The 23,679-nt window shown below is 49.6% G+C and overlaps 2 protein-coding genes across 5 annotated transcripts in view; one reads left to right on the top strand and one right to left on the bottom strand.

The window, feature by feature from the left end:
- Positions 1 to 11,742, top strand: part of Ptk2b (protein tyrosine kinase 2 beta) — a 122,589-nt gene extending 110,847 nt beyond the window's left edge. Inside the window, exons 24-31 of one of the 4 annotated variants that reach the window (XM_041663506.1) lie at positions 1,110 to 1,235; positions 5,824 to 5,970; positions 6,077 to 6,112; positions 6,430 to 6,454; positions 7,711 to 7,757; positions 8,353 to 8,490; positions 8,729 to 8,809; positions 10,743 to 11,742. In XM_041663506.1, the coding sequence (XP_041519440.1) occupies positions 1,110 to 1,235; positions 5,824 to 5,970; positions 6,077 to 6,112; positions 6,430 to 6,454; positions 7,711 to 7,757; positions 8,353 to 8,490; positions 8,729 to 8,809; positions 10,743 to 10,958 (816 nt within the window). In that variant the 3' untranslated portion in view covers positions 10,959 to 11,742. Of the gene's footprint in view, positions 1 to 1,109; positions 1,236 to 5,823; positions 5,971 to 6,076; positions 6,113 to 6,429; positions 6,473 to 7,710; positions 7,758 to 8,352; positions 8,491 to 8,728; positions 8,810 to 10,742 lie in introns of all 4 variants that reach the window. The other 3 variants (XM_041663500.1, XM_041663523.1, XM_041663513.1) reach the window with 3 other exon arrangements.
- A 274-nt stretch (positions 11,743 to 12,016) lies between these two features.
- On the bottom strand, positions 12,017 to 23,071 carry Chrna2 (cholinergic receptor nicotinic alpha 2 subunit). The gene is made up of 6 exons (XM_041669484.1): positions 22,999 to 23,071; positions 21,801 to 21,952; positions 21,348 to 21,392; positions 18,489 to 18,598; positions 15,117 to 16,140; positions 12,017 to 13,993 (listed from the first exon to the last, which is right to left on the bottom strand). Exons 1-6 carry the CDS (start codon positions 23,069 to 23,071, stop codon positions 13,868 to 13,870), a joined length of 1,530 nt encoding a protein of 509 aa, XP_041525418.1. The 3' UTR covers positions 12,017 to 13,867.
- Between the last annotated feature and the right edge of the window lie 608 nt (positions 23,072 to 23,679).

Genomic DNA, 23,679 nt, shown 5'->3' with positions numbered 1-23,679 from the left:
TGGAGAGGTGGCTTTGTGGTTAAAGCACTTGCTGGGAAGGCATGAGGGTTGGAGTCTGAAGCCTCGGAGCCCGCGTAAATGTCAGGTGAACATGGAGGCTGTCTGTAATTCCAGTCTTAGAAGGCAGAGATGCGGAATTCCCAGAGCAAACTGGAGGGTTTTGAGACAAGCTCTGAGTTTGACCATGCCTCAGTGAATAAGGTGGAATAGTGATTAAGGATGATTCCTGACATCAATCCAGGGCCTCCATGCATAATTCAAATATATGAGCACATGCATATACAAATAATATGCAAATGCACACAATTCAAGCACAATAAGTTTTTAACCAAAATAATTATAATTATACCCCAGACACACAAAGAGAGGACATATTCACACACACACACACACACACACACACACACACACACACACACACTTCTGGGTTTTGACCCTGTGGGTTCAACCAACCAATAATGGAAAATGTGAAAAAAAGAAAAGAATAAAGCCCATATCTGCATGAAATAGGTACAGATTTTTCTTGTCATTGTTCCCTAAACACTATAGTGTGCCATTCACATAGCCTTTCTATAGTATTAAATATCATAAGTAATCTAGAGTGCTCTATAATACATCGGAGGACAGCTGTAGATAGACAAATATAACACCATTATACTAAGGGACTCCATATCTATGGTACATCCCGGAACCACACATCCCTAGGACACTGAGGACTAACCACGTGTGTGTGTGCACGCACGCACGTGTGCATTCATTTATCTACAGACTTATCATAACCTATGTCACAACTATGAAACAAACCCTTTGCAAAGGGTCCTGAGGCCCCACCCCTGGTCTCAGAAGATGAGTTGGCTGTGAGCATCCCCCCGTGTGAAGAGCACTGCGCAGGAGGAGTGTCTGGCAGATGAGAGGCCACATTGCTCTGCCACACCTCTTCATCAGGACCAGGAAAATAGCACACCCCGTCCTTTATCCGCCGCCATGGAGCAAGTCTTCCTTCCCATGGTTCACGTTCGTCCTTTTTTTGTGCTCCTGTTCGTAGCAGCTAATTGTCTACCCTCTTGCCTTGTTCCTGTGCCTTGTGCTTCTTTGCTTCTCATGAATAGGTCCCTGAGGGTCTGTGTGCCAGCTCTCCTACACTTACCAGCCCTATGGAGTACCCATCTCCTGTTAACTCGCTGCACACCCCACCTCTCCACCGGCACAATGTCTTCAAGCGCCACAGCATGCGGGTAAGAAGGACTCTGCATGCTGGGTGTCGGTCTCGCCAAGGAGGCTGCTGGAGGGAGGTGGCTTGGGAAGCGCTCTGTGTTTCCATGTGCCAGGCAGACTCCAGAGGGCTTCTGTGGCCCTCTTCCCTTTGCAAATACATCAGCCAGACAGGACCTGCTCTTGTCCATACTGGTGCTGCGGCCAATGATGGCAGACTGTCTCTCTTTCCTGAGTCCCAGGAATCAGGTATTCCAGGCAGTGGGCAGAGCATAGCAGGGCCTGGGGCTGCTGTGGAATAAAAGGATCCTGGAGGTTGCCCCCTGGGCTGCATTCCTGACTGATTACTGTGGTTGCGAAGTCTATCCCTGGGGGAAAGAGTTCCTCACGGTGGCTTTCCCTGCTGCTTCTGTGAATGGTACTTGTGGGTGTGAAGGGTAGAGGCTGGTGTGGATACAGGCTCACGAGTCCACTCCCTGCAGCCTCTGTCTCTTCAGTGACTGCTGAGGACCTGAAGGCTTCATGGACCAGATGGTCCGGTCTTCTGTGCAGAGCATCTTTGCCTGCGAGCAGATGTCCACCCCCACCAGCCATCTCCCTTGTGGGTCAGTTGCTGTGAGCGCCTGATATATTTTACTAAGTTATGAAACAGACTGAAACACCATTTTAGCTTTTGCTCTATATGTATGTACATTTCTGACTCAAGAGACATAACTCTAACACTCTATGTGGGAAAAAATGTATGTTTATTCCAATACCTTTGAGAAACATAGGCGATTATGTTGATATGCTTCTGGGCTGTTATTCTTAATTTAGTGGAAATTTGAAATGGGCATAATTTAGAATTCCAAGCAGTAAGATCTGTTATGAAATCAAAGTTCCCCAAACTCACTCTATTTTTCTCTCTTACATTAAGTTAACCAAATTTTGACTTCATATGTTCTTAATCATAATTAACCCGCAGTTTTGAGAATGTGTTATAATTTAGGCAATGTTCACCTCACCCCCCCTCCACCCTGGACCCTTTATTTATAGTTAATTAAGTTTTGGAAGCTTTGTTTAAAGTGGCGTTCTTTTGGAAAGAGGCTATTCAGTGCCTGTGAGGGGCAGCACGGCCTTTGTCTGACTGTGATTTCGCTGCCAGGACTTTGTTCAGTTCCATAAAAGCAGCCTGTGCAGCCTTCTGTGGCAGGGGATTAGAAGTGGTTGTCCTACAGGAGCTCTGCCTGAAAGAGCATGATGAAAATTTCTTTAAGTAAGTTAAAGAAAAGAAGTTAAAAGTCTAAACGCCATTTTATGGTATAGATGAGAATGGATCTTTCTAGCGGCTTGCTGACAAGAGATGACAGGTTTCCCATGGAACTCCCAAAAGCATCTAACGAAGATTCGGAGATGGAAAAAAAAAATGATTTCCTCTATAGCACGGCTCATCTGGGAGTCTGTGGCACCTCACATGGGGATGACAGTAGCCATCTCCTTCCCTGAGTATATTGCAATTCAGTAATGAAGTTCAGAAGGGTGGACCAGCGTGCTGTCCTGGGTGCTGAAGTATGAACCGGGAGGCTTTGCCTTCCAGGCCCAGGTGCAAACTCACCTGTATTGCTCCCGGGGAAGCTTTGGACAGGGAAAAACTGGAATGCAGGGGATGAACAAAAAAACAGCAAGACCGTGGAAAAAAGTTATGGGGGGGGGAGCACTGTTTTGCTAGAACAAGGAAGGTTTTATGTGGAGGTGTAAATGAGGCAGGAAGGATGAGGCATAAGCAAATTACAGAGAAGAACTCGTGAACACTATTCTGTAGCCCAAGTTCCTGATTCCTTCCAAGAAGTGTAGGTGTATGTCGCCTAGGAAGAGTACCCAGAATGCATTTCGACCAAACTGCAGCGTAAAGAGGTTCGAGGTTGCTATTATTAGAAGTATTGGAGCTGGGGAGATGGCTCCGGGGATAAGGCACTTGCCATACTAGCCTGAGGACCAGCGTTTGGAGCCTTAAACTCACTAAAATGCTGGGCGGATGTGGCGGCCCCCCTGTCATTCTGGCTCTAAGAACACAGAGCATCCCAGGAACTAGGTGGCTTGGTAGACTAGCCCATCTCCATGAGCTCTTGGTACAGGAGAGAGAGAGAGAGAGAGGTGCCATGACTCAAGGATATGAAGAACAACAGGAAGGTGGGCATCTCCACCTCCAGCCTCCACACATGTGTGCTCCTGTAACACACTCCTAGCATGCATACAGACATGTATGCACATACTTACACAGATTAAGGATAAAGCAAACAGGTTCTCCATTTACCCTGTTTTATGTCATTATAAGGCATCACAACAAGCTTTTCAGCATGTGTTTGCTAAAACCTTTGCTAAGGTCAACTCCGGGGCGTACAGCACATATACCCAATGGGAATCTCTTAAGACCTGTAAGATTATATGTAGATTTGGACTCCAGCAACTCACCCTATCATCATTTAATCTCATTCAGTCTATGTATCTAACCCTGTATTTAGAACTTTTAACACTTAAGCCCCACTATTTATTAAAAACCTGAGGTAGCTATAGACCCTAACAGTCACCCACATTGGATTTAGCTGGAGACATTTTTAACTTTACTTTTACCAGGCAGTGGTGGTGCATGTCTTTGATTCCAGCACTCGGGAGGCAGAGGCAGGTGGATCTCTGTGAGTTTGAGATCAGCCTAGTCTACAGAGCGAGTTCCAGGACAGCCGGGGATACACAGAGAAATCGTGTCTCGAAAGCAAAACAAAAAGTGTTTGCCTTCATTAGAGTCTGTTTTCTTTTCCTATAACAAAATACCTGAGGCTGGAACGTCACACAGAAAAAAGGTTTATTTAGCTCAGTTTTGGAGTGCTAAGAACATGGGCAGGCACCCACAGGGCTCCACTGAGGGCTTCCTGGCCACATTATATCATGGTAGATAGCACCGTGTTAGGGACATAAATTCCATGTTCTGTCTGTGAGAACAGGGACATAACGGTTTTTAAAAGTTCTGTTCTCCCAGCATCCAGCTCTATGGCTGCCACATAGCTACTTGACAGCTGCCAAGTGGATTGATGAGTGATCCTCAGCTTTCCTTATGTTGTGACCATTTAATACAGTTTAATAGAGTCATGTTGTGGTGACCCCCCCAACCATAAAATGTTTCATTGCTACTTCTTAACTGTAATTTTTCTATGGTTATGAAACATAAAGTAAGTATCTGTGTTATCCAGCGGTCTTAAGTGACCCCTGTGAAAGGCTCATTTGATTCCCCCCACCCCCCGCCCAGAGGGGTCAAGACCCACGGGTTGAGAACTGCTGGCTTAGATGACTATTGTAAGAAATGTACATCAGTCATTAAATCTGCCTGAGTGATGGGCAGCATACCCCAGCATGGCTATTTGCAGCTGGACTGTAACAATCAGGCCTGTGTTGTAGGGCTTAGTGGAGAACGCTTCAGAGGCCTGGTAGACGTGTGGCTTGTTTAAGTATATATGACTTTTTTACTTAGCATTTTCTTTAAGTGACCTATAAACTGGCCACGTCAAAGGGAAGGGGCTGTGTGGATTCACCATAATAGGATACCTGAGACTGGGTAACTAGTTCATTCATGTGTTAATGGCATTAACTTGTTCAAGAAGTGAGCACCTCCATATCTTTAAGTCACCCCACCTCTCAGCAATGTTGCACTGGAAATCAAGTTCCTGACACGTGAACTTTAGGGGGCGGCCACATTCAAGCCGTGGCAGGAACCTCTGGTGTTCATGTCACAAAAGATCCCTGTCACTGGTACAGGGTTTTGCCATGCAGAGGACACACACAGCCTTCTTCCTCCAGTAGACACAAGAGGCCAAGGTGCTCACTCACAGTAGATAAAACACAAAGTAGTTCAGAGGGACGGAGAAAAGAATTATACAAATGCACCCTGAAAAGCCTGAGGGAAAGTAGGAAACATCAACACCCACATAGGGTGATAAGACCAAGAGTAAGTCCAAAGCCCCACAGGTGAGTGAAGATGGGGTTAGGACTAGCGGGGAGGAAGCAGCCGTCATCTTGTGTCTGTGGAGTCATGCTTCTGAAGGGTCCATCATCCACCTTCTCTCTTAGCTCATTCCTTTCTTTTAACCTCTGGTCATACTATTCAAGCTGTTACCTTACCCAAGAGTGCATGGCTGATGGGCACAAACAGTCCTGTATGCCTGGAGCTCATGGTGGCCCCACTGTAGGTAGGAGCTTCCAGACCTGCCATCACAGTGCTTAGGGGGAAACGAATTCCAAATGGTTTAGGAGCTGGCTTTGTTTTTCTGCGTCTATTAAATGTCAGTAGCCACCACAAATGCCAGCCAAGAAAAGGGGTGGATGGTTGAAAATCAAATGAACAGATCATGTGACCGTCTGAACCCACTGCTCTGGGATCTGGCATCCTGTTGCTGCCAGGCGTGTGGATGAGGCTGAGACCAGAGCAAAACTCTCTGCATTCGCATCCGTGATTGTGGGGTAAGGGCTAGACAAGAGAAGAGCAGCAGGCAATGCCAAGGTTTGGCTCCCCCGAGACCCTTCAGCAGATCCTCGCTGGTCCAGGCCCAAGGACGGGGCTCATTGCAGCTGTTGTCCTCACAGGAAGAGGACTTTATCCGGCCCAGTAGCCGAGAAGAGGCCCAGCAGCTCTGGGAGGCAGAGAAGGTCAAGATGCGGCAGGTTCTAGACCGCCAGCAGAAGCAGATGGTGGAAGATTCCCAGTGGCTGAGGCGGGAGGAGAGATGCTTGGTGAGTGGCTCCCCTCTTTTCCTACCCAGGCGGAGGGATGCTCCCCCAGCATTCTCCAGACTTTCTACTCTGGACCCTAAGTCCTCTGCTTTGGTGTTCTCTGCAGGACCCTATGGTTTATATGAATGACAAGTCCCCATTGGTAAGTTACCATGAAAGGCCTGTCAGAGCCACAGCCTACAAAAGCCTTATCCACCCAGGTCCCCTTTTCCAGACCTATGGGTCTGCCTGTCTTTGCCCTTTAGGTTGAACCCATGCTTCTCTTCACCTGAAAGTCAGTGGGACTCATATTAGTGCTGTCTTGGGCCTCTAGAAAGGTTATTTGGGGTCAGGAGCTCTAGGGTCCCCCCCCCCCCCGTTCATGGCTCTAATGGCTAAACTGGAAGGGGGATGTGATGATGGAAATAAGATGTTCCCTGTGCATAGTAGTGACTCCCTTCTCTCTTCCTTTCCTTACAGACCCCCGAGAAGGAGGCTGGCTACAGTGAGTGCTTCCCTGGGGGTCAGTTTCCACCTGGGGTGTGTTGGGGGTCTGGCCTTGGCCTTGCTCACTGTCCTGCAAGGAGTAGAGGGCTGTCTTTGACATTTAAGAAGAAAAAGTCACCATTTACCTTGTTTTATTTTGAATGTGTGGAGTCACTTGGATTTGGGAAGGAGACTCCCCTTCAGCTCCACCCAGCCCCTCACTCTCTATCAGCCTCTGCCCTTTCTAGGCTTCTGTACTTGGCAGCTCCTTTGGTCCCCCTTTCCTCTCACCTCCCGTCTTCTTTCTTCACTGAGCCTGGAACGCCCTCCCCATTTCTGTTTTCCACTCACCCTATGGGGAGCCCTTCGTTAGGTCTAGACTTACCTTCCCAGACCCTGGTCTTCTCCAGGCCAGAGGGATCGAAATGTCAGAGTCACAAAGACCTCTCCAGAAGCCTCTACTGAAGGCAAGGAGGGGCAGAGTGGTGCTGTTGCTGCTGCTGCTGCTAGTCACAACGAACTTAGCACAGCCCTAAGTCACTCACAAATGTTAAACTACTTCGTATTCTATCAACACTATGGGGCCGGTGCAGTCTCTCTTTCTGTCACAGATGAATCAGAGGCTTGCCACCATGAAGCCGCCTGTTTAATAGCACCCGACTACTTACTAATTAACTCAGCTTGGATTTGAGACCAGCCGTTCTGGGTTCAAAGGTCCTTTCAGAGCCAACGAGCTCCTTCTCCAGATGAAAACTAAGACTGGGGGGTGTAAGCGGCTGCCTTGGATGAATGAGCCCCTGTGTGGTGGTTAGAAGCAAGATTACTGGCTTGCATCTTGGCTCCCTGTCACAAGAGCTCCCCCAGGTTGTATGTGCCATTCCTCCTCAGAGGAGAGTCAACAGTATGACACGCCATCACACAGTCTTAAATCACTGCACCAGGGTGGACCGCACAGGCTGCCGCCTGCAGACTGTGGGCTTCTTGCCCATCTTGGAGGGAGCACATCAAGCCTTGGAGTCTCCCATACTTACTGCATTCATTATTCCCTGCCTTGACTTTTTCTTTCTATGCCATAGACAGATCTTGTCCCCAGCTACTGGGAAGTCAGGAAGGCCTGGGACGCTGTTTCCTTGGTCATCTTCCTGGAGTTTGGGTTTTATACTCTTGGGATCTCTTGATGGTAGAGAAGGGCAGTTGGCTTGATTATAAGAAAGTAGAAAAAAAGAAAGACCAGGTACTGAGACCTTCACTTACTCCCTGTCCTTCCTATTGTAGTGGAGTTCACAGGGCCCCCACAGAAGCCACCACGGCTCGGTGCACAGGTACGTATTGGGGTTACAACTGCCCAAAACCATAGACCTGAGATGCTCAGAGGCTCTTGGAGATAATCCAGTCCAGTGTCATTGTTGCAGAGATAAGTCCCAGAGAGCAGATGCACCTCGCCTAAGGCCTCGTAGCTAATTCATGACAAAATGGGGAAAGGGGACCAGTTTTTTAGTTCCTGGTTTCTTCCCTGACCAGGGAAAAGGTCTCATTGGTCCAGTCTGCTCTCAGGAGTATCAGGGCCTCTTCTCTTCCTGAGCTCTCCCCCATATTCCAGCATCCTACTATCCACTGGAAAAATCGTCTGAGAAATGTTAAGACAGTGTGGACCCAAAGACCAGACGATGTTTAAACCAAGCTGGTGTGACTTTGTGTCTTGTTAACACACCAGCATTTTGTTTGCCTTCCCCAGTTGAAGAACGATGATCCCAGAGGCAGAAGGGGGGGGGGGCTCTACCCCTGGGACAGAGTGCTTGTTGCAAAGCAGGGGTCTTTACACGGGTTGATATCTGTGCATTCCCAGGAATGAATTATAGTGATAGGGGACCCTTCTGGCTCCCCATGGGCCTCTGGCCATCCATCCCTCCCTTTCAGTCCATTCAGCCCACAGCCAACCTGGACAGGACCGATGACGCCGTGTACCACAATGTCATGACACTGGTGGAGGCCGTGCTGGACCTCAAGAACAGGCTCAGCCAGCTGCCCCCTGAGGACTATGTGCTGGTGGTCAAGGTGACTGACAGGGTGGGGGCGGGTCAGGGAGGTAGGGCTGCCCACCCTGGCCCTAGAAGGAAAACTCCTATGCCCCACCCATTGTCCAGTCCCACAGACCCCAGAGGAACAAGGGAATCCCTAGGGAATCCAGTCCTAGGCAGTCTCAGAGGACAGATGCCCAAGTGCAGTCCTGGGGTGCGGAGGAGAAGCTTTTTCAAAGGGCAAGTGAACAGTTGCCCGGCTCTTGCTCTCTTAGAATGTGGGACTGAACCTGCGGAAACTCATCGGTAGTGTGGACGATCTCTTGCCCTCTTTGCCATCATCATCTAGAACAGAGGTGAGTGTCCTGGTTTCCAGCCATGCCTCCTATGCCTCCTCCTGTCCCTGGCTGTAATTCCCTCCAGAGGCTTACTGCAGGCCCCCTGGGAAGCCTCGTTTCTCCCAACAGTTGCCTCTGCAGAGTGTCAGAGTGGTTAGCACCAGCGAACTGAACCTGCTCTGGTTCCCAGCGAGAACCCCTGTATAGGTCTCAAATAGTCTCAGTGGGTAGATGCATGGAGGAGCACTCCTTCCTCTCTCCTCTGCCACCATCCCTTACCTAGCAACCCTCTGCACTTAGCTTAAGGCATATATATTATAGATAGCACATTACTGCTAAAGTCAAGGGCAAGTCCTGGTTCTCTGATGGAAGGATACCTGTGGCAGGCAGAGTAATGTCCCAAAAATGGGACCCACACACAGAGTATCTGACATGGCAAAAGGAACTTTACTGAGCTGGTAAAATTAAGGGTTCTCAGAAGGAGAGGATATGATGGAGTATCCATGGGGAGGGGGTCAGAGTTGAGGGAATGGGAGGGCAGCAGCTGAAGTCAGAGGGATGCCAGTGCTGGAAAGAGGCCATGGCTAAGGATGGTAACCTCAGAGCTGCAAAAAGCAAGGAAGTCTCTCCTGGACTCTCTAACAGGAGCATAGCTCTGTTGATGACCCGCCACAGGACCCATGTCAGGATTCTGACCTCCAGGACTGTTGGAGAGTGAACACGCAAAGTTTTCACAGCTGTCTTCCTGTAGCCACGGGAACCGGATCAGTTCCTTGTCTAGACAAATGCAGTGCATAGGTGCCTTGACTTCTAGCGGTCATCTATGTGGCCAATTCTATCGTGTGATCTCCTCTCCCTGTGGTTGCTTAAGGCAAACCAGAACAAGGGCAGGGCTGGCTATCCTCTGGGTGGCAACAGTGACCTGAAGGAGTCCCAGCAGGGCAGGTGCTACCAGAGGACTGAGATGGCTCCTGAGAACCTGGACAGCTCACTGGGTGAATTTCCCAGTGCAGATCTGCTGGGAGATAGCTTACAACGATAGTGCTGTGTGTTCGTCATGCTAAGCACAAGCGATGCGATGGTTAAGTAAATAAACATGGGATCTGGTCTCTCACCTTGACAACAGACAGTCAAAGCATAGTGTGTCAAATACTCCAGAAAAATGCCCAGAGAAAGGAAAGGTTTATCTGGCTTGTCGTGGTAGAGAAGGTACGGTGGGCGCAGTGTGAGGTGGCTGCTCACATCACAGCTGAGTGGGGAAGGCAGAATGGTAAACTCTGGTGCTCAACTCACTTTCTCCAGTCTGTTCATTTCCAGACCTCAGCCCATGGTATGGCGCCACCACATTGGGCGGCGGGGGGTGGGGTGGGGGGTGGTCTTCCCTATCCGAGGAGGCTCTCACTTCTACCTAGAAGCTCCCTCACCAATGCGCCCTGTGGTTTGCTTCCATGGTCACTCTAAATGCCATCAGTTTGCTTTTTTTTTTTTTTTTTTTTTTTTTTTTTTATATAAGACAGGGTTTCTCTGTGGCTTTGGAGCCTGTCCTGGAACTAGCTCTGTAGACCAGGCTGGTCTCGAACTCACAGAGATCCGCCTGCCTCTGCCTCCCGAGTGCTGGGATTAAAGGTGTGCGCCACCACCGCCTGGCAATGCCATAAGTTTGATAACGAAGATTATCCATCAAAGTAGGTGAATGTGTTTGACCTCTGCCCAGCATGCAGGGATTGCCGCTGTAATGGAGGGCACTCCCCTGTTCAGTCAGGCATGGCTGGCGCATGGTTGGCTCGGGTCTGGGGCATCTGCTGCATTGATCTTTCTAGACCAACTCTAGCCTATGCAGAAAGGTGAATTCAGCCCAGGTTGGGGAGTAACTGGCTCCCAGGGAGCTTCTGATGCCTTAGCCTTTCCAACCCATCCCTCATTCAACCTGTCCTGTCTGCTTGCCTGCCAGATCGAAGGGACCCAGAAACTGCTCAACAAAGACCTGGCAGAGCTCATCAACAAGATGAGGTTGGCTCAGCAGAATGCTGTGACATCCCTGAGCGAGGACTGTAAGCGCCAGATGCTCACAGCTTCCCACACCCTGGCTGTGGATGCCAAGAACCTGCTGGATGCTGTGGACCAAGCCAAGGTTCTGGCCAACCTGGCCCATCCACCCGCGGAGTGATCGAGGGAGGGGCCGCCTGCCTGCACCTTCTGTCCCAACCTGTCATGGCGTACCTTCCTTGCCTTGCCTTTGGTCCTCTAGGGAAGGCTGAGAAGAGTCCTCCCCTCACCATTTTGCACGAGTCCCCCTTCCCCCACCCACCCTAGACTGTGCTACGCCGGCTGCACCTGGACAGAGAAGACTCTGGGCACAGACACAGGGTGGGGTGACATAGTTCATAGGGGTACTACTGCCAGACACTCCCTCCTACCCCAGCCTGGGTGCTGGCGTACCATTGGGGTCACAGTTGTACCCCTACCAGCCATGATGGCTTTCTGCATGGACATTTGAGAGCCAGTATTCCTCTTCCTCTTTATCCCTCAGGGGACCCCTGATGCAGAGGGGACAAAGAGGGGCTTTATTGTAGAGAGGCTGGTGAGATGAGGGCTGGGCCTGGCTCTCTTGTACAGTGTACATTGGAATTTATTTAATGTGAGTTTGGCCTGGACGGACAGCCATGGGCCTTCGTCCAGGAACAAACCATTCTGGCCACAGGGCTCTGTGTTTTTATCAAACCCAGCGCCTCAGGGAAGAAGCAGAGAGTCGGAGGTCAGAACGGGACTTTGAGCCCTTCCTGCTTTCCTCTTCTCCCTCTTTTCTTCTCCCCTCTTTTCTTACTCCTCTTTTTCTCTCGTCCCTTTTCACACCTGCTCCTTTCCTTCCTCGTACGTTTGTGGAGAACATTCCTTTACCTCCCTTCTTTTTGATCTGTGATTGAATTAAAATCATTGCCATTTGCTTTGTGGTTAGCTTGACTGTGTTGTTTAATGGATCTGCTCTTTGTAGGAGGAAGCTGACCTGGAACCACAGGCCATGAGAAGTGGGTGGTGGCCTCCTGCCCTTTGCTCCACGTAGGCTGTCGTGGCACCTCATCCAAAGGAAGCTTTCCAGGAAGACACCGTGTAGTTCACTCTGTGGGACACTTCTCCCCTGAGACTGTCCCCAAACCACCTAGACTCTGAGGGGACTAGATGATGCCAGTGACAGCTGAGGTGGCAGGAAGGCATGACAGTTTTGAGAGCAACCATCTCAGCTTTATTTCAGCATTTCACTCGCGTGCAAGGAGGAGGGAGATGTGGACAAGCATGCAACAAAGTATCTCCCATCAGGAAATCACATCCAAGGGCTTAGAACAAGTAGACGGGAGGCCACAGGCTGCCTTCACTGGAGGAAGGAAGAGCCAAGAACTGAATTAGTGACTGATTAGGGGCTCATGGGAACTGATAGCAGAGTGTTCCAGTGAGGCCTTTGGTGAGCAGGTTTCCCTTGGGTCTGTCAAAGCACAGTGTGTGGGGTTCAGAAGGAGAATACCCTGAGACAGACACACCAGAAGCTTGCCCTACTCTGCTTCCTGCCTTGGTCTCTATATCTATTAGCAATCAGGGATGTCATTGCTGTAAGCTTCTGAGGTCTGACTCCTCAGGGACTGGACAGTGTTGTGAGAGGCCCGATCCCCTGGGCTCCTATGCAGTGAAGGGCCTTGTAATATTCCAAGTGCAAGAGTAAACTGCACAGAACAGTTCAGAGCCGGCTAGCCACCTGATGGGACTGCGGAACGGTTGCTTGGGGAAGAAACGTCCCTGAACATTGGATGGTATCCAGTGGTTCTGGGGCCCAGAGTAGCCAGGCTCGTTTCTTTCCACTACTCAGAACGAATGGTCCAGGTGCTGAGTTCCATCACCCAGCGTGGGGCTGGGTTGGAGAGAAAACAGAAGCAGAGGTTCTGCCCTAAAGGAGTGTGTAATCTAAAGAGCTTGAAGCAAACCTTCAGTTCCTAGGCAAGGCATGCTGACAGAGCAGGGAATTGGAGACCAGGGCCTTTGGGTGACAAGAGGGTACCCCCAGTGGAGATTGACTTCTTGGTGTGTCCACTGATGATTTGAAGGTGGCCCTGATCCCTGGCAGCAATTACTAATCCTCTTTGTGGCACAGAATCGTGAGACATGATGCTGAGGGCAACCTGGGGTTCAAAGGTGCTTTCAGATGAATCACAGCCCAGCCACTTCCACCCAGCCACATGCCATTCCTCTGCCGCAAGCCTCCACCAGGACCTCTAGACCAGTGGTTCTCAACCTTCCTAGTACTGTGACCCTTAATACAGTAAACTCCTTATGTTGTGATGACCCCCCCATCATAAAATCATTTCATTGCTACTTCATAACTATAATTTTGCTACTGGTAGGAATCATAATACAAATACCTGCTATATAAGATATCTAATATGCAAAAGGGGTCAAGACCCTTAGGTTGGGGACTTCTGTGCCTCACTCCTTCTGGAAATAGTCTTGTCTTGTTGATATTTGCCTCACAAAGCACACGGAGACAGGTTCAGAGAAGACCCCGAACTTCTTCCGAGGTCTGGATTAAAGATACCCACCCTGCCTTCCCAGACTCCCCACCCTGCTTGTCTGGACTGACACTCTGAATCCAAAGTGCTGTTCAGAACTCTCCTGCACCAGGCCCTTTGTCCCCACGTGCCCATCCTTGGGGTGGTGTTCTAATTCCCTTTGCCCTGGTCTGACCCCTCCGTCCCTTTGTTTGATCCTTTGGTCATATATGGCTCCTATTCCTCTTTCAGGAATATCTTATTCTTCCTCATGTCACCACCACATTGTCAGCTTCTTTAAAGCAAATGTCTTCGCTGTTTCTGGTTCTCCAGCATCCCTAAGCAGGTGTCATGTGGAGTGGTCTCAGCACGTGGCACAACAATATCACTGTGAGCTGTTCCAAAGAGGGTGTAAAGTCTAAACTAGTTTGGGGGCCTCGGAGAAACTGCAGACAGATGGTATTGACCCAAAAGAACATTCTAGAGATGGCTTCAGTTAGAGAAGGCCAGAAGTCATCTTGGAGCCAACACAAGGGACTTGAGATCAAATCATCCCAGCCAAGAATGGAGGGAGGAAGAGCCCGATGGTCCCCAGGAAGCAGACAATAATGAACAGCCAGAGGAATATCCGGTCTATCACCATGGCCACGTACTTCCAATCTTCCTTTACCTGAAATTAGAATCAGGCTTACAGTAACAAAAGCCAGGCTTTGGGAAGAGGATGTGTCCCTCCCATGTCCAGCCCTATGGAGGCAGCCATCACCAGCTCTACTGAAGGCTTGAGCAGTTGAGGTCATCCCAAGCATAGAGATGGGTGGAGGGAGAAACAGGCTTAGCTCAAGGCTGACACATCCCTGGGAATCCCATTCTGTCCTTCCCTATGTCCATGTGCTCCCAGGTATAGGAGTCCGAGGAACACAAGGAGGTGCTAGGCCCACCAAGAGGGCATGGACCCTCCAAATCAGAAGAATTTAAATGTAACTCACAGTAGTTACGTAGCTGCCAAATCCCATGCTACCTTTCCACCCACCTGCAGGGGGCAGAAGAAGCAGTTTGTGGCCCAGGGCAGGCCAGCATGGAAGAGCTGGGGTTCTGGGGCTCCTCCACTCATAGGCCAAACCAGAGTGTCTAAATTCTTAGACATTTACAAATGAACAATTAATGTTCTCACCTACTCAAAAGGTCACCCCATTGTAAGTTCAGGTCTTTCACCCCTCGCTTGGTTGGCAAGGGCATACATAAGCAGGTTTTGAACACTAAGTACTATAGGCAGCACTGGGGAGGGGAGCCCCCTGGCTCAGCTGAGAATCTGCAGGGCTTATGAGTGAATAGGGTAAGGTCACAAACTGCTCAGAGCCCAGATGAAGGAGACCTTCTATGGCAGGAGAGTGTGGAGGCCAGCAATGCACTGAGTTGATGCATTTGTACTTGGTTTCTGTCTCTTGTTCCCTACCCCCCCCCCCGAAAAGCTGATTAGCAAAGTCAAAGCAGAGGGGGACCAGCAGCTGAGCTGAGCAGTCTCTAATCACTCTCTCCCAGTTAGGTTGGGCAGAGGGCAATGTGCCCTGTGGTATCCTGCCATCTGCCAGGAAGTGACCAGCTAACCTCGGGCTAGAGTGCGTCTCTCTCGTGATTGTCTAGACTCCTCAGACAAAGACTGGGGAAGACAAGTGCTTACAGGAAGGAAGGGGTTATCGAAACTGATGCCCTGGGACGGGACTGTTCCCTACTAAGCTGGCAGAATCGCCCATGGGGGGTGGGGGGTGGGAAATCCCTCCCTCTACCCAACTCACCGAAGAGTCGGCATCCTCAGACCTCAGATGGTCAGCAATGTAGTGTACACCTTCTAGTGCTTTCTGTATCTGAGGGGACAGCACGATCTCGCTATCCTGAGAGGGAGCCTTGAACTCAGGCTCCAGGGCCCTCAGATGCAGGCTGCCATGGCCATAGAGGATACCCATGGAAGCATCTGGGAAGCCTGCACATGTACAAATATTTTCATCTTCCTCCTCTTCCTCTGTCTCCTCCCTTCCTTCAGCATCCATGTTGGTCTCTAGCCAGTGATAAGCAGGGTTGAGCTTCAGACCGGGAGAGTCATGGAACTCCATAGGTGGCAAGGGTCGGTTCATCATCAGCCACTGGGGCACCCGGCCTAGCAGGGCCCCCCTCACCCAGCGGGGCATGTTGTGGGTGCTGGGGGAACGGTGGTGTACATTGAGCACGAAGACCGTGATGACAATGGAGAGGGTGACGAAGATCATGGTGAAGAGCAGGTATTCGCCGATGAGCGGGATGACCAGCGAGGTGGACGGGATGATCTCCGTGATGAGCAGCAGGAAGACGGTGAGCGAGAGCAGCACCGAGATGCACAGGGTGATTTTCTCCCCGCACTCAGAGGGCAGGTAGAAGACCAGCACGGTGAGGCAGGAGATGAGCAGGCACGGGATGATAAGGTTGATGGTGTAAAACAGGGGCAGCCGGCGGATCACGAAGTAGTAGGTGACGTCAGGGTAGATCTCGGCGCAGCAGTCGTACTTCTTGCTGTTATAGGTTCCCGTGGCGTTGATAATGGCCCACTCGCCGCTCTCCCAGTATTCCTTCAGGTCCACCGTCTGCTCCATCTGCTCCAAATCAATCTTGGCCTTATCATAGGTCCAGGAGCCAAACTTCATCTTGCAGTTCTGCTGGTCGAAGGGGAAGAAGGTCACGTCGATGCTGCAGGAGCTCTTGTAGATGGCGGGGGGCACCCAGTGCACGATGCCCGTGAAGAAGATTTGGGCCTTGGTCATGTGGGTCACCGCAAACTCCCCATCTGCACTAAGGAGAGGAGACAAGCTTGGGTCCTGCATACCTACCTCCTTCAGGAAACTGGCAGCAGGGTAACGGGGTAAACAAAGTCAGCCATTGACTGGCTAAGTAGGGCTATTCATAGAGTGTGGGCATCTCTGCTGTAGACAGATGTATCATGAGTCGTCTTTGCAAATACCATTGTTTTTAATTGCAGAAACAAAAATTTTAAAGAATTAAACAAGAATCATCATTGCCATTTTGACATTGTACTTACATATCTGACTGTCATAAGGACTGTACTTCCACTGTACATGTTTTGAATCACGGCACATTTATAGTCTGAACCCCTATTTTTATCCATTTAGAGTGTTGAAGTTCTTCTGGGTTTTGTTGTTGTTTTATGAGACAGTCTCACTACGAAGCACAGGCTGGTCCACAATTTGCTGGCTGGATTTGAACTTGTGATCCTCTGACCTCAGTAGCCTACATTCTGGGGTTACAGGTATGCCCCACCATACCTGACTAGGGGGATGACCTTTTAGGGTTTTCCGTCACTGGCCAATGGGAAGTCAACTCCAGAAGGGGAGGGCCCTGGCTTTGGCACCAAGTTCTGCTCCTTTCCAGAGGAGACCTAACGTTTTGGCTAGTGGGGAAACTCCTTGCAGCCTGTGCATTCTGCGGAGTATTTGAGGCCAGTTTTATCTACCAGGACCTGTACCTGCGGGATGTAAAATGTGACCCCTGGCCTTGGGGAACCACCTGGAAATGAGAAGAATTCACACAGCATCACTGTACAAAAGGGCATTTGGAACACTCCCGAGACCTGGAAGGACTTCCGTCTGGGCTGAACAGGGTTGCGGTAAAAGCAGTCATTTAAAAGGCTTTGGCTTGTCAACGGCAGTAGGATTTAGCTGGGAGATGAGACAAGGGTATAAAAGCAGAAGGGCTCACAGGAGGAGACTGGCAGGCAGGACTTCAGTCTGGGTCTCCCTGGGTGGGAATGTATTCTAGTCTTTAAACTCCATCCCTAATTCCTATATTAAACCCAAATCTGTAGTGATGATTTTGGTCATTTCACATAACTACCACTAGATGGCAACAGACTCCCATTTGGGGCAGGAGACCAAGTGATTTCATTGACCTTTTGCCTATTAACCCGGAGGCGTGTTTATGGGGCACACACTTAAAATGCCTACAGCAGTTGGACTAGACTTTGTTCTAGCAGAAGACCTTCTTGTTGCCATCAGGGATCAGTGACCAACATCTTGGCAATCTCAAAACCCAGACGCGCCCGCCGCTCGGACTTTGCACCTGATCTCTGTCTCTCAGAAGCAGAAACTGGAAGGATCCTAGGTCCAGCTCAGGGCACAGAGATGGGGTGTGGGGGCTGGGGTGGCATGACTCTGCAGCAACAGCAAACAGCAGCTACTTGAGGGTTGATTGCCAGCGGGGGGTGCTGGTGTGACTGACAATGCTATCCAAACTTATGTGACCTCTCCCTGTCCCCACCGAGAACCTTCCATGACCATTTGTATTTCAAGAAAATAGCAGTGTGTCCCAGAGACCTGCTTTAGACATGAATTAGCAGGAGAAACTGCCTCTGTTTAAGTGTGAACGTCTGGACTTCTCAGCAAAACCCTACTTAAGCAGAAAGGAAAGAACAAGTTTTAGTTTCTTTTATGAGAAATGTGTGTGTGAGAGAGACTGTTTATATGTGTGCACGTTTATGCACATATGTATGAGTGTGTGTGGTGTATATACACATATGTGGGGGTGCTGGTGCACATGTGTGGATGTATGTGGAGTATGCACACAAGTTGGGGGTGCTGGTGCATAATTGAGTGTATATGGGCCTGATGTCAAGTGCCTTTCCTTGATCTTGCTCCATCCTCTGTGTGTGTGGGGGGGGGGGGGTTTCAAGACAGGGTTTCTTTGTATGACCCTAGTGCTGTCCCGGAACTCACTCTGTAGACCAAGCTGGCCTTGAACTCAGAGGTCTACCTACCTGCTTCTGCCTCCTGAGTGCTGGGATTAAAGGCATGCCCAGCCTGCTTTTATTTCTTAAGACAGGATCTCAAGATTCTTAGACTTCCCATTTTGGCTAATCTGACTGGGCACGAGCTTCTCGGATCCATTTGTCTCCCCGGCTTTCTCTCTCTCTCTCTCTCTCTCTCTCTCTATATATATATATATATATATATATATATATATATATATATATATATGAAATCACTCACATACACACACACACATTTCCAGCTTTTTATGTGGCTGCTGAGGGTTCAAATTCAGATCTTTCTTGCTTTTACAGCCAAGACTCTTACTCACTGAACCATCTCCCTAACATGTATTTTAATTAACAAATGGCTTCTTACTTGTTGTAGAGAACGATGTCTGGGATCCAAATCATCTCTGAAGGGACCCGGAGGGAGGTGACGTTGCCAAACTCAGCTGGGTCCCAGCGCAGCTTGTAGTCACTCCACTCCTGCTCAGAGGAGGGGGTCGCATCAGGGCACTGCGGCATGGGGAGCCTCAAGATGATCTAAATCGAGCTGTGGGATCAGAGGTCGCCAAGTCCCTCCCCTAGCCCCACAGAATTAGAAGAGGCCATGACGCCAGGAAAAAGACTCTGACGTGGAAGCCAGGCAAGCCGTCTCTGATAACCAGCCTGTTTTGCGCTGACTTTGGTAGCCAAAGTCCCAGGATGCCAGAGCCAGCACACTTAGCACTCTAGCCCTGCCTCTGGTTCCTGTTCTGACACTCCCTACCTCTTAAATCTGTTAAACATCATTCATTTCCAATGCAGGGCCTGCCAGAACTAGACAGTGAAGCAAGGAGCTTACCTGGGACCTTCAAATCATGCTCCAGAGACCTTCCTAGTCCTGGATTCCCAGCAGGAAGAGAATGTTCTAGGTCCCAACTATGCTTGCAGCAGAACGGGTCCAAGTGGGCTTTAAAGCCAGATTCATTGTGGTTTGTTGTTGTTTGTTTTGTTCTGTTTATTGGTGTTTTAAGGAACCAAGCTCACCTCCAACTTGCTACAATGGTAAAATGACCTTGAACTTCTACTCCTCAGCCTCCACCTCTCAAGTACTAGGACTGCATGCATGAGCCACCACACCCAACTTAGATGGTTGTTGGGGAATTAAGCCCAGGGCTTTGCAGGCAAGCATGGCAACAAACAAAGTTATACCCTTTGGTTCCCAGAACAGAGCTCTCATTCTCTGTTTAGACCATCCTTCAGGATTTCAGGTTCATACCTTTGGGGACACTGGCATCAAATGGGGACATCTGAATATCATAGGCATATGGTAAATGAGTCACCCACTTTGCTGTGGGATAATGCTCTTGTACACTGTAAACATTTGTCACTCGTATTGGTTTAATAAAATGCTGACTGGCCAGTAGCCAGGTAGGAAGTATAGGTGAGGAAACCAGACTATGAGAATTCTGGGAAGAGGTAAGGCAGAAGAGAGTCAGTCCCCAGCCAGACACAGAGGAAGCAAGATAAGAATGCCTTACTGAGAAAAGGTACCAAGTCATATGGCTAAACATAGACCAGAATTATGGGTGAATTTAAGTCATAAGAGCTAGCTAGTAATAAGCCTGAGCAATAGGCCAAACAGTTTATAATTATTATAAGCCTCTATGTGTTTATTTGGGACTGAATAGACAGGACAGAGACTTCTGTCTATAACAGATAGGGAAACTGAGGCTCCCAGAAGATTAGTAACTTTTCTAGCATCTCAGGCTAGTCCCAGGCAACTACAGAAGGCCTGGTTCTACCACAGTGCACTCGCCTCTCCTCCTATACCAGCCCTGATACAGGTGACCAGGACAATAGTGGTGACCTAGTTTCTGGACCTTCCCCCTTCCATGACATGACTATAGGCCTTTCCAATCTTCTTCCTCACCTGGTTCCCACTGGTTCATCTGCAGAGATGAGACACAGAACCTCTAATGACTCTTAGGGTCAACAGTGTCAGAAGTGATTGGCTCAGAGCAACTTCTGACCCAAGCATCTAATTTAGAAGTAGCTATCACACACCAGACACAACCCAGGACCCAGTGAGTTGGGGGTTGTGCACAAGACACCCACAGCGAGCAAGAGATCTATTTGAATGACTTAGAGATGTCACCATCTTGGTCCTTGTGGTTTTCTGCATGCTAAACTCTGAGACAGGACCAGTCAGGTACCCAAGGGGCCAGAGTAAGAAGCTGGGGGCAGGGGCTAGCTTCCCTTTCCCATGTTCATCTGCTATCTCCACTTGAAGGCCTTGGGGTTAGCTGGGCAGACAGGAGGGGTAAGGTAGACTTCCAGCTCTAATCAGGCCTTAGTTCCTGAGTCTGCCCAACAGCGGCCCTTCCCAGAACTCCACAGACTCTTCAGCTCTCCTTCCATGGAGAGCTGGTATCTTTATCGCCTCCTGATTCCAGCTCATTTACTGACTGGGCCTGTAGAATAGCATAAGGTTGAGGCTTTTTTAGGGCCATAAATGACTATCAACTTCTACTTTCTGTCTCTTGGGAAGACCTTCACTATGGGAATCTTGAACCACCAAGTGAAAAGCCATCAATTCTCCTCCCAGAGACACCAGGGAAGGAATCTGAGGGTGTGCATGGAAGAGCTATTAACCAAGTTTTTCAGAATCTTTCAGAACCTTCCAAACACCTCTGTAAGGGACAGACATGTAAGGGAAGCCATTTTTGACAGCAATGGACTAACCCCAACTGGCCCAGATGACACTGGTATTTTGGTTACCATTCAAAGCAAAGAAAGCTGACTAAGCGTCAGGCCACAAATGATTGTGATAAAGTAAATGGTCATTGCTTTATGTCTGTGAGCTCTGGGGTCATTTGTCAGGCAGCACACACAGAAGGAGATGGGTCTTGGAGCTGGCCACATCTGAATACCCCCTCGCTCTGTGAGGTAGTGGGTAATAATTCAGTAAGCTGTCCTGTGAACTTTGCTGCAGGACCTAGAACTATGAAATGCTTGCTTCTAGAAAAGGGTTTCTTGGTGCTATGGGTGGCAAGGACAGTGGACTAAGGCATGGCCATACAAAATCAGCCCCCGAGGAGAGCATCCTGCATTACCTCAAACCTTAAGTTTGACTACTGATCACAACCCATGAATTCAGCATTTTGCTGCTCCATGCTCCCTCAATAGTGGGGTCCTAGGAGGGGCTGAGGACTGGGGACACTCCTGTCAGCTCCTACAAGGGAAGGCTTACCTGCTTTAGCCAGACATTGGTGGTCATCATTTGATTCTTCTCATCCTAGGGTAGCAGAGACAGAAAGTAACAGCAGTTGGGGTGACTGACAAGCCAGCCCAGAAAGCAGAATATATAAGAGGTACTTTGGGGGACCACTCACAGGACACCCAAGCCCAGACATCTCCCATGGCTCAGTCACCAGCACTCAGATTCCTCAGGATCACCTTGGGCATGAGGGAGGACTTTGGACATGTGTTTTAGAAACTTTCTTTTGACAGCCCATTCTCTTAGGGACTCCAAGGCTTGGGAAGGAAGGCACCATGTTAACCTGGCTAGGTAGCTGCAAGCTGTAGCTAGGGTGGCTTTGAGGGCTGCTGGGAGAGGACTGAGCCGAATCCAGGGAGGACCATGAGAAAAGTAAGTGGGCTGGGGGGCTAATCAAGGGAACACAGAGTGAGCGGGCAGACTCACCACATCTATGAGCTGGGCAATGGAAAGTCCAAAGCGCACGATGACCACATCGGAGGTATTGAATACTGGCCGCGCCCAGCGATTGTAGCCTCCAAACAGGTGTTTGAACAGGCGGTCCTCAGCCTGGGTGCGTGAGCCTCGCTGGGCCAACACTGCGGAGTAGGAATAGGAGAGAAAAAGAGTCTACATGAGGCCAAGGAGCTGAATCCGTGGTTTTCTTTCCATTGTCCATCAAAGCAGAGACACTCAACATTGTATATCCTCGTATGGGGAGGCAAACAGGAAGTACATCTCAAACACCATTGGAGATTGCATAGATGAGTGTGTATTAGTGGTGAATACAGCCCTAAGGACACCATACAAGAGGCAGGCGCTTGCAGGGTCTTCCTGATTTCAAGTGAGGAGTCAGGGAGTGAGGGCTCCCGCAGCCAAGTAAGAAAGCTCAGACCTAGAAACCAGTCTCAGCCAGAACCAAAGAGCCCCAAGGGGGCTCAGGGGTGGCTGAGAGGGGCTTCAGCTACCGATGTGAGTCTGGCGGGTGGTGAGACTTTTCTCCTTTCCATCCACTCTTCCAACAAGCTACTGATGTCCATGAGAACATCTCCCATGCAGGGTACCAGCCTGAGCTCTTAAATCGCCAGCTCTGACCATTTCTTATCCACTGGGCAAAGCTCTGCCAAACTGTCTGCTGGAATTTATCATGCCCTTTCCACTGTGTTTTTGCATAATAGCTTCCCCATTCTGGGGCTCTGCTGCCTGAGCAGGCAATGAATGACCTTACACAGAAAAAAAAAAAAAAAAAAAAAAAAGACCCTACAGCCAGCAGCCGCTAAGACAGAAAGTACAGCAATGAACACACACAGCCACCATGTGTGTCTCCACAGACCTGCCCCAGCCTATGTGCTGGGTGCAAGCTTCCTTCATCCCCATAGTAATCATGAGTGTTCCATGATGCTATTTGCATTGTGTAGACAAGAATATCGAAAGGCTTGGGGGCATTCAAGATGACAAAGCTGCTCATGATAGAGTTGAGACACCCCCTTGTCTTCTTTGCCCTTTGGCCACCCAGAAAATGACCTTGAATGTCCCATGTAGCCCTGAAGATGAAGTGACTTGCCCTTCAGGAAAGTCCACCATGTGGTCTGTGAGGGCACAAGGGTAAGATGAAGTCCTAGTGATAGTGGTGGTACCCACTCACCTGCTGGCATCAGAGGGAGACCCCAGAGAGAAAGATATATCCAGGACTGGAAAGCAGGATGGGAGGGGCTCATGGCTTCGGAGGGTCCTGGTCTCCCTTGGACCACTAGGGCTGGCTTCAGTGAGGCCCCTGCCTCTCCTCTGCAATTGAATAGGGGGAGGGGAGGACTCTTAGGTCATGTGATGTGGCATGCAGTGTCTTTGTCTTTCATACTCCAGGAAGGGTTGAAAGCTGAGCTCTTGGCTGTCAACAGGCCTGCTGGAGTGCGGGGCTTCTTGGCTGCTCTGCCTCATAGAGGAACAGCTTCTTTCTCCTCTTCTCCAGAGTCACTCAGTCGCTGACAAGCTGAGACACGACTGACCTTCACAGAGGAAGGGACCACATTCCTTCCATGGTGGCCTCAACTCCTCATCTACGAAGTGGGGATAATCATACTGGAAAGGGCGGTCAGCAGAAGACTACGGCCCCTAGGAACAAGGACCCAATGATGCAGGTGAACTAGTGCTCGTGAGCGATGGACAGTTGAGCAAAGGATGGGATATCTAAACAGTGAAATACAGGGCAGCCATGAGAAGAAATCAAGTACTAAGATGGCATCTGTGATTGACAGGATGGATTTCAAAAACATGCGAGGTGAAAGAAGCCAGCCAGATATTGCGGGAGTTTGTTGATGGGCGTATT

This window comes from Microtus oregoni, unplaced genomic scaffold (assembly GCF_018167655.1).
Source record: "Microtus oregoni isolate MIOR12 unplaced genomic scaffold, Mior012 000001F_ref0000356, whole genome shotgun sequence".
Classification (NCBI taxonomy): domain Eukaryota; kingdom Metazoa; phylum Chordata; class Mammalia; order Rodentia; family Cricetidae; genus Microtus; species Microtus oregoni.
Note: the sequence above shows the minus strand (reverse complement) of the source record. Positions and strands in the feature narration are given on the sequence as shown.

What these genes read in the sequence shown, in the direction of transcription:
- Chrna2 (XM_041669484.1), bottom strand. Translation starts at nt 23,071, where the DNA reads ATGAGCCCCTCCCATCCTGCTTTCCAGTCCTGGATATATCTTTCTCTC. An exon ending in CCAATGTCTGGCTAAAGCAG is followed by an intron (nt 18,599 to 21,347) that starts GTAAGCCTTCCC and finishes TCCTCTGAGCAG; the next exon opens with GAGTGGAGTGACTACAAGCT. An exon ending in CTGAGGATGCCGACTCTTCG is followed by an intron (nt 13,994 to 15,116) that starts GTGAGTTGGGTA and finishes TTCTAATTTCAG; the next exon opens with GTAAAGGAAGATTGGAAGTA.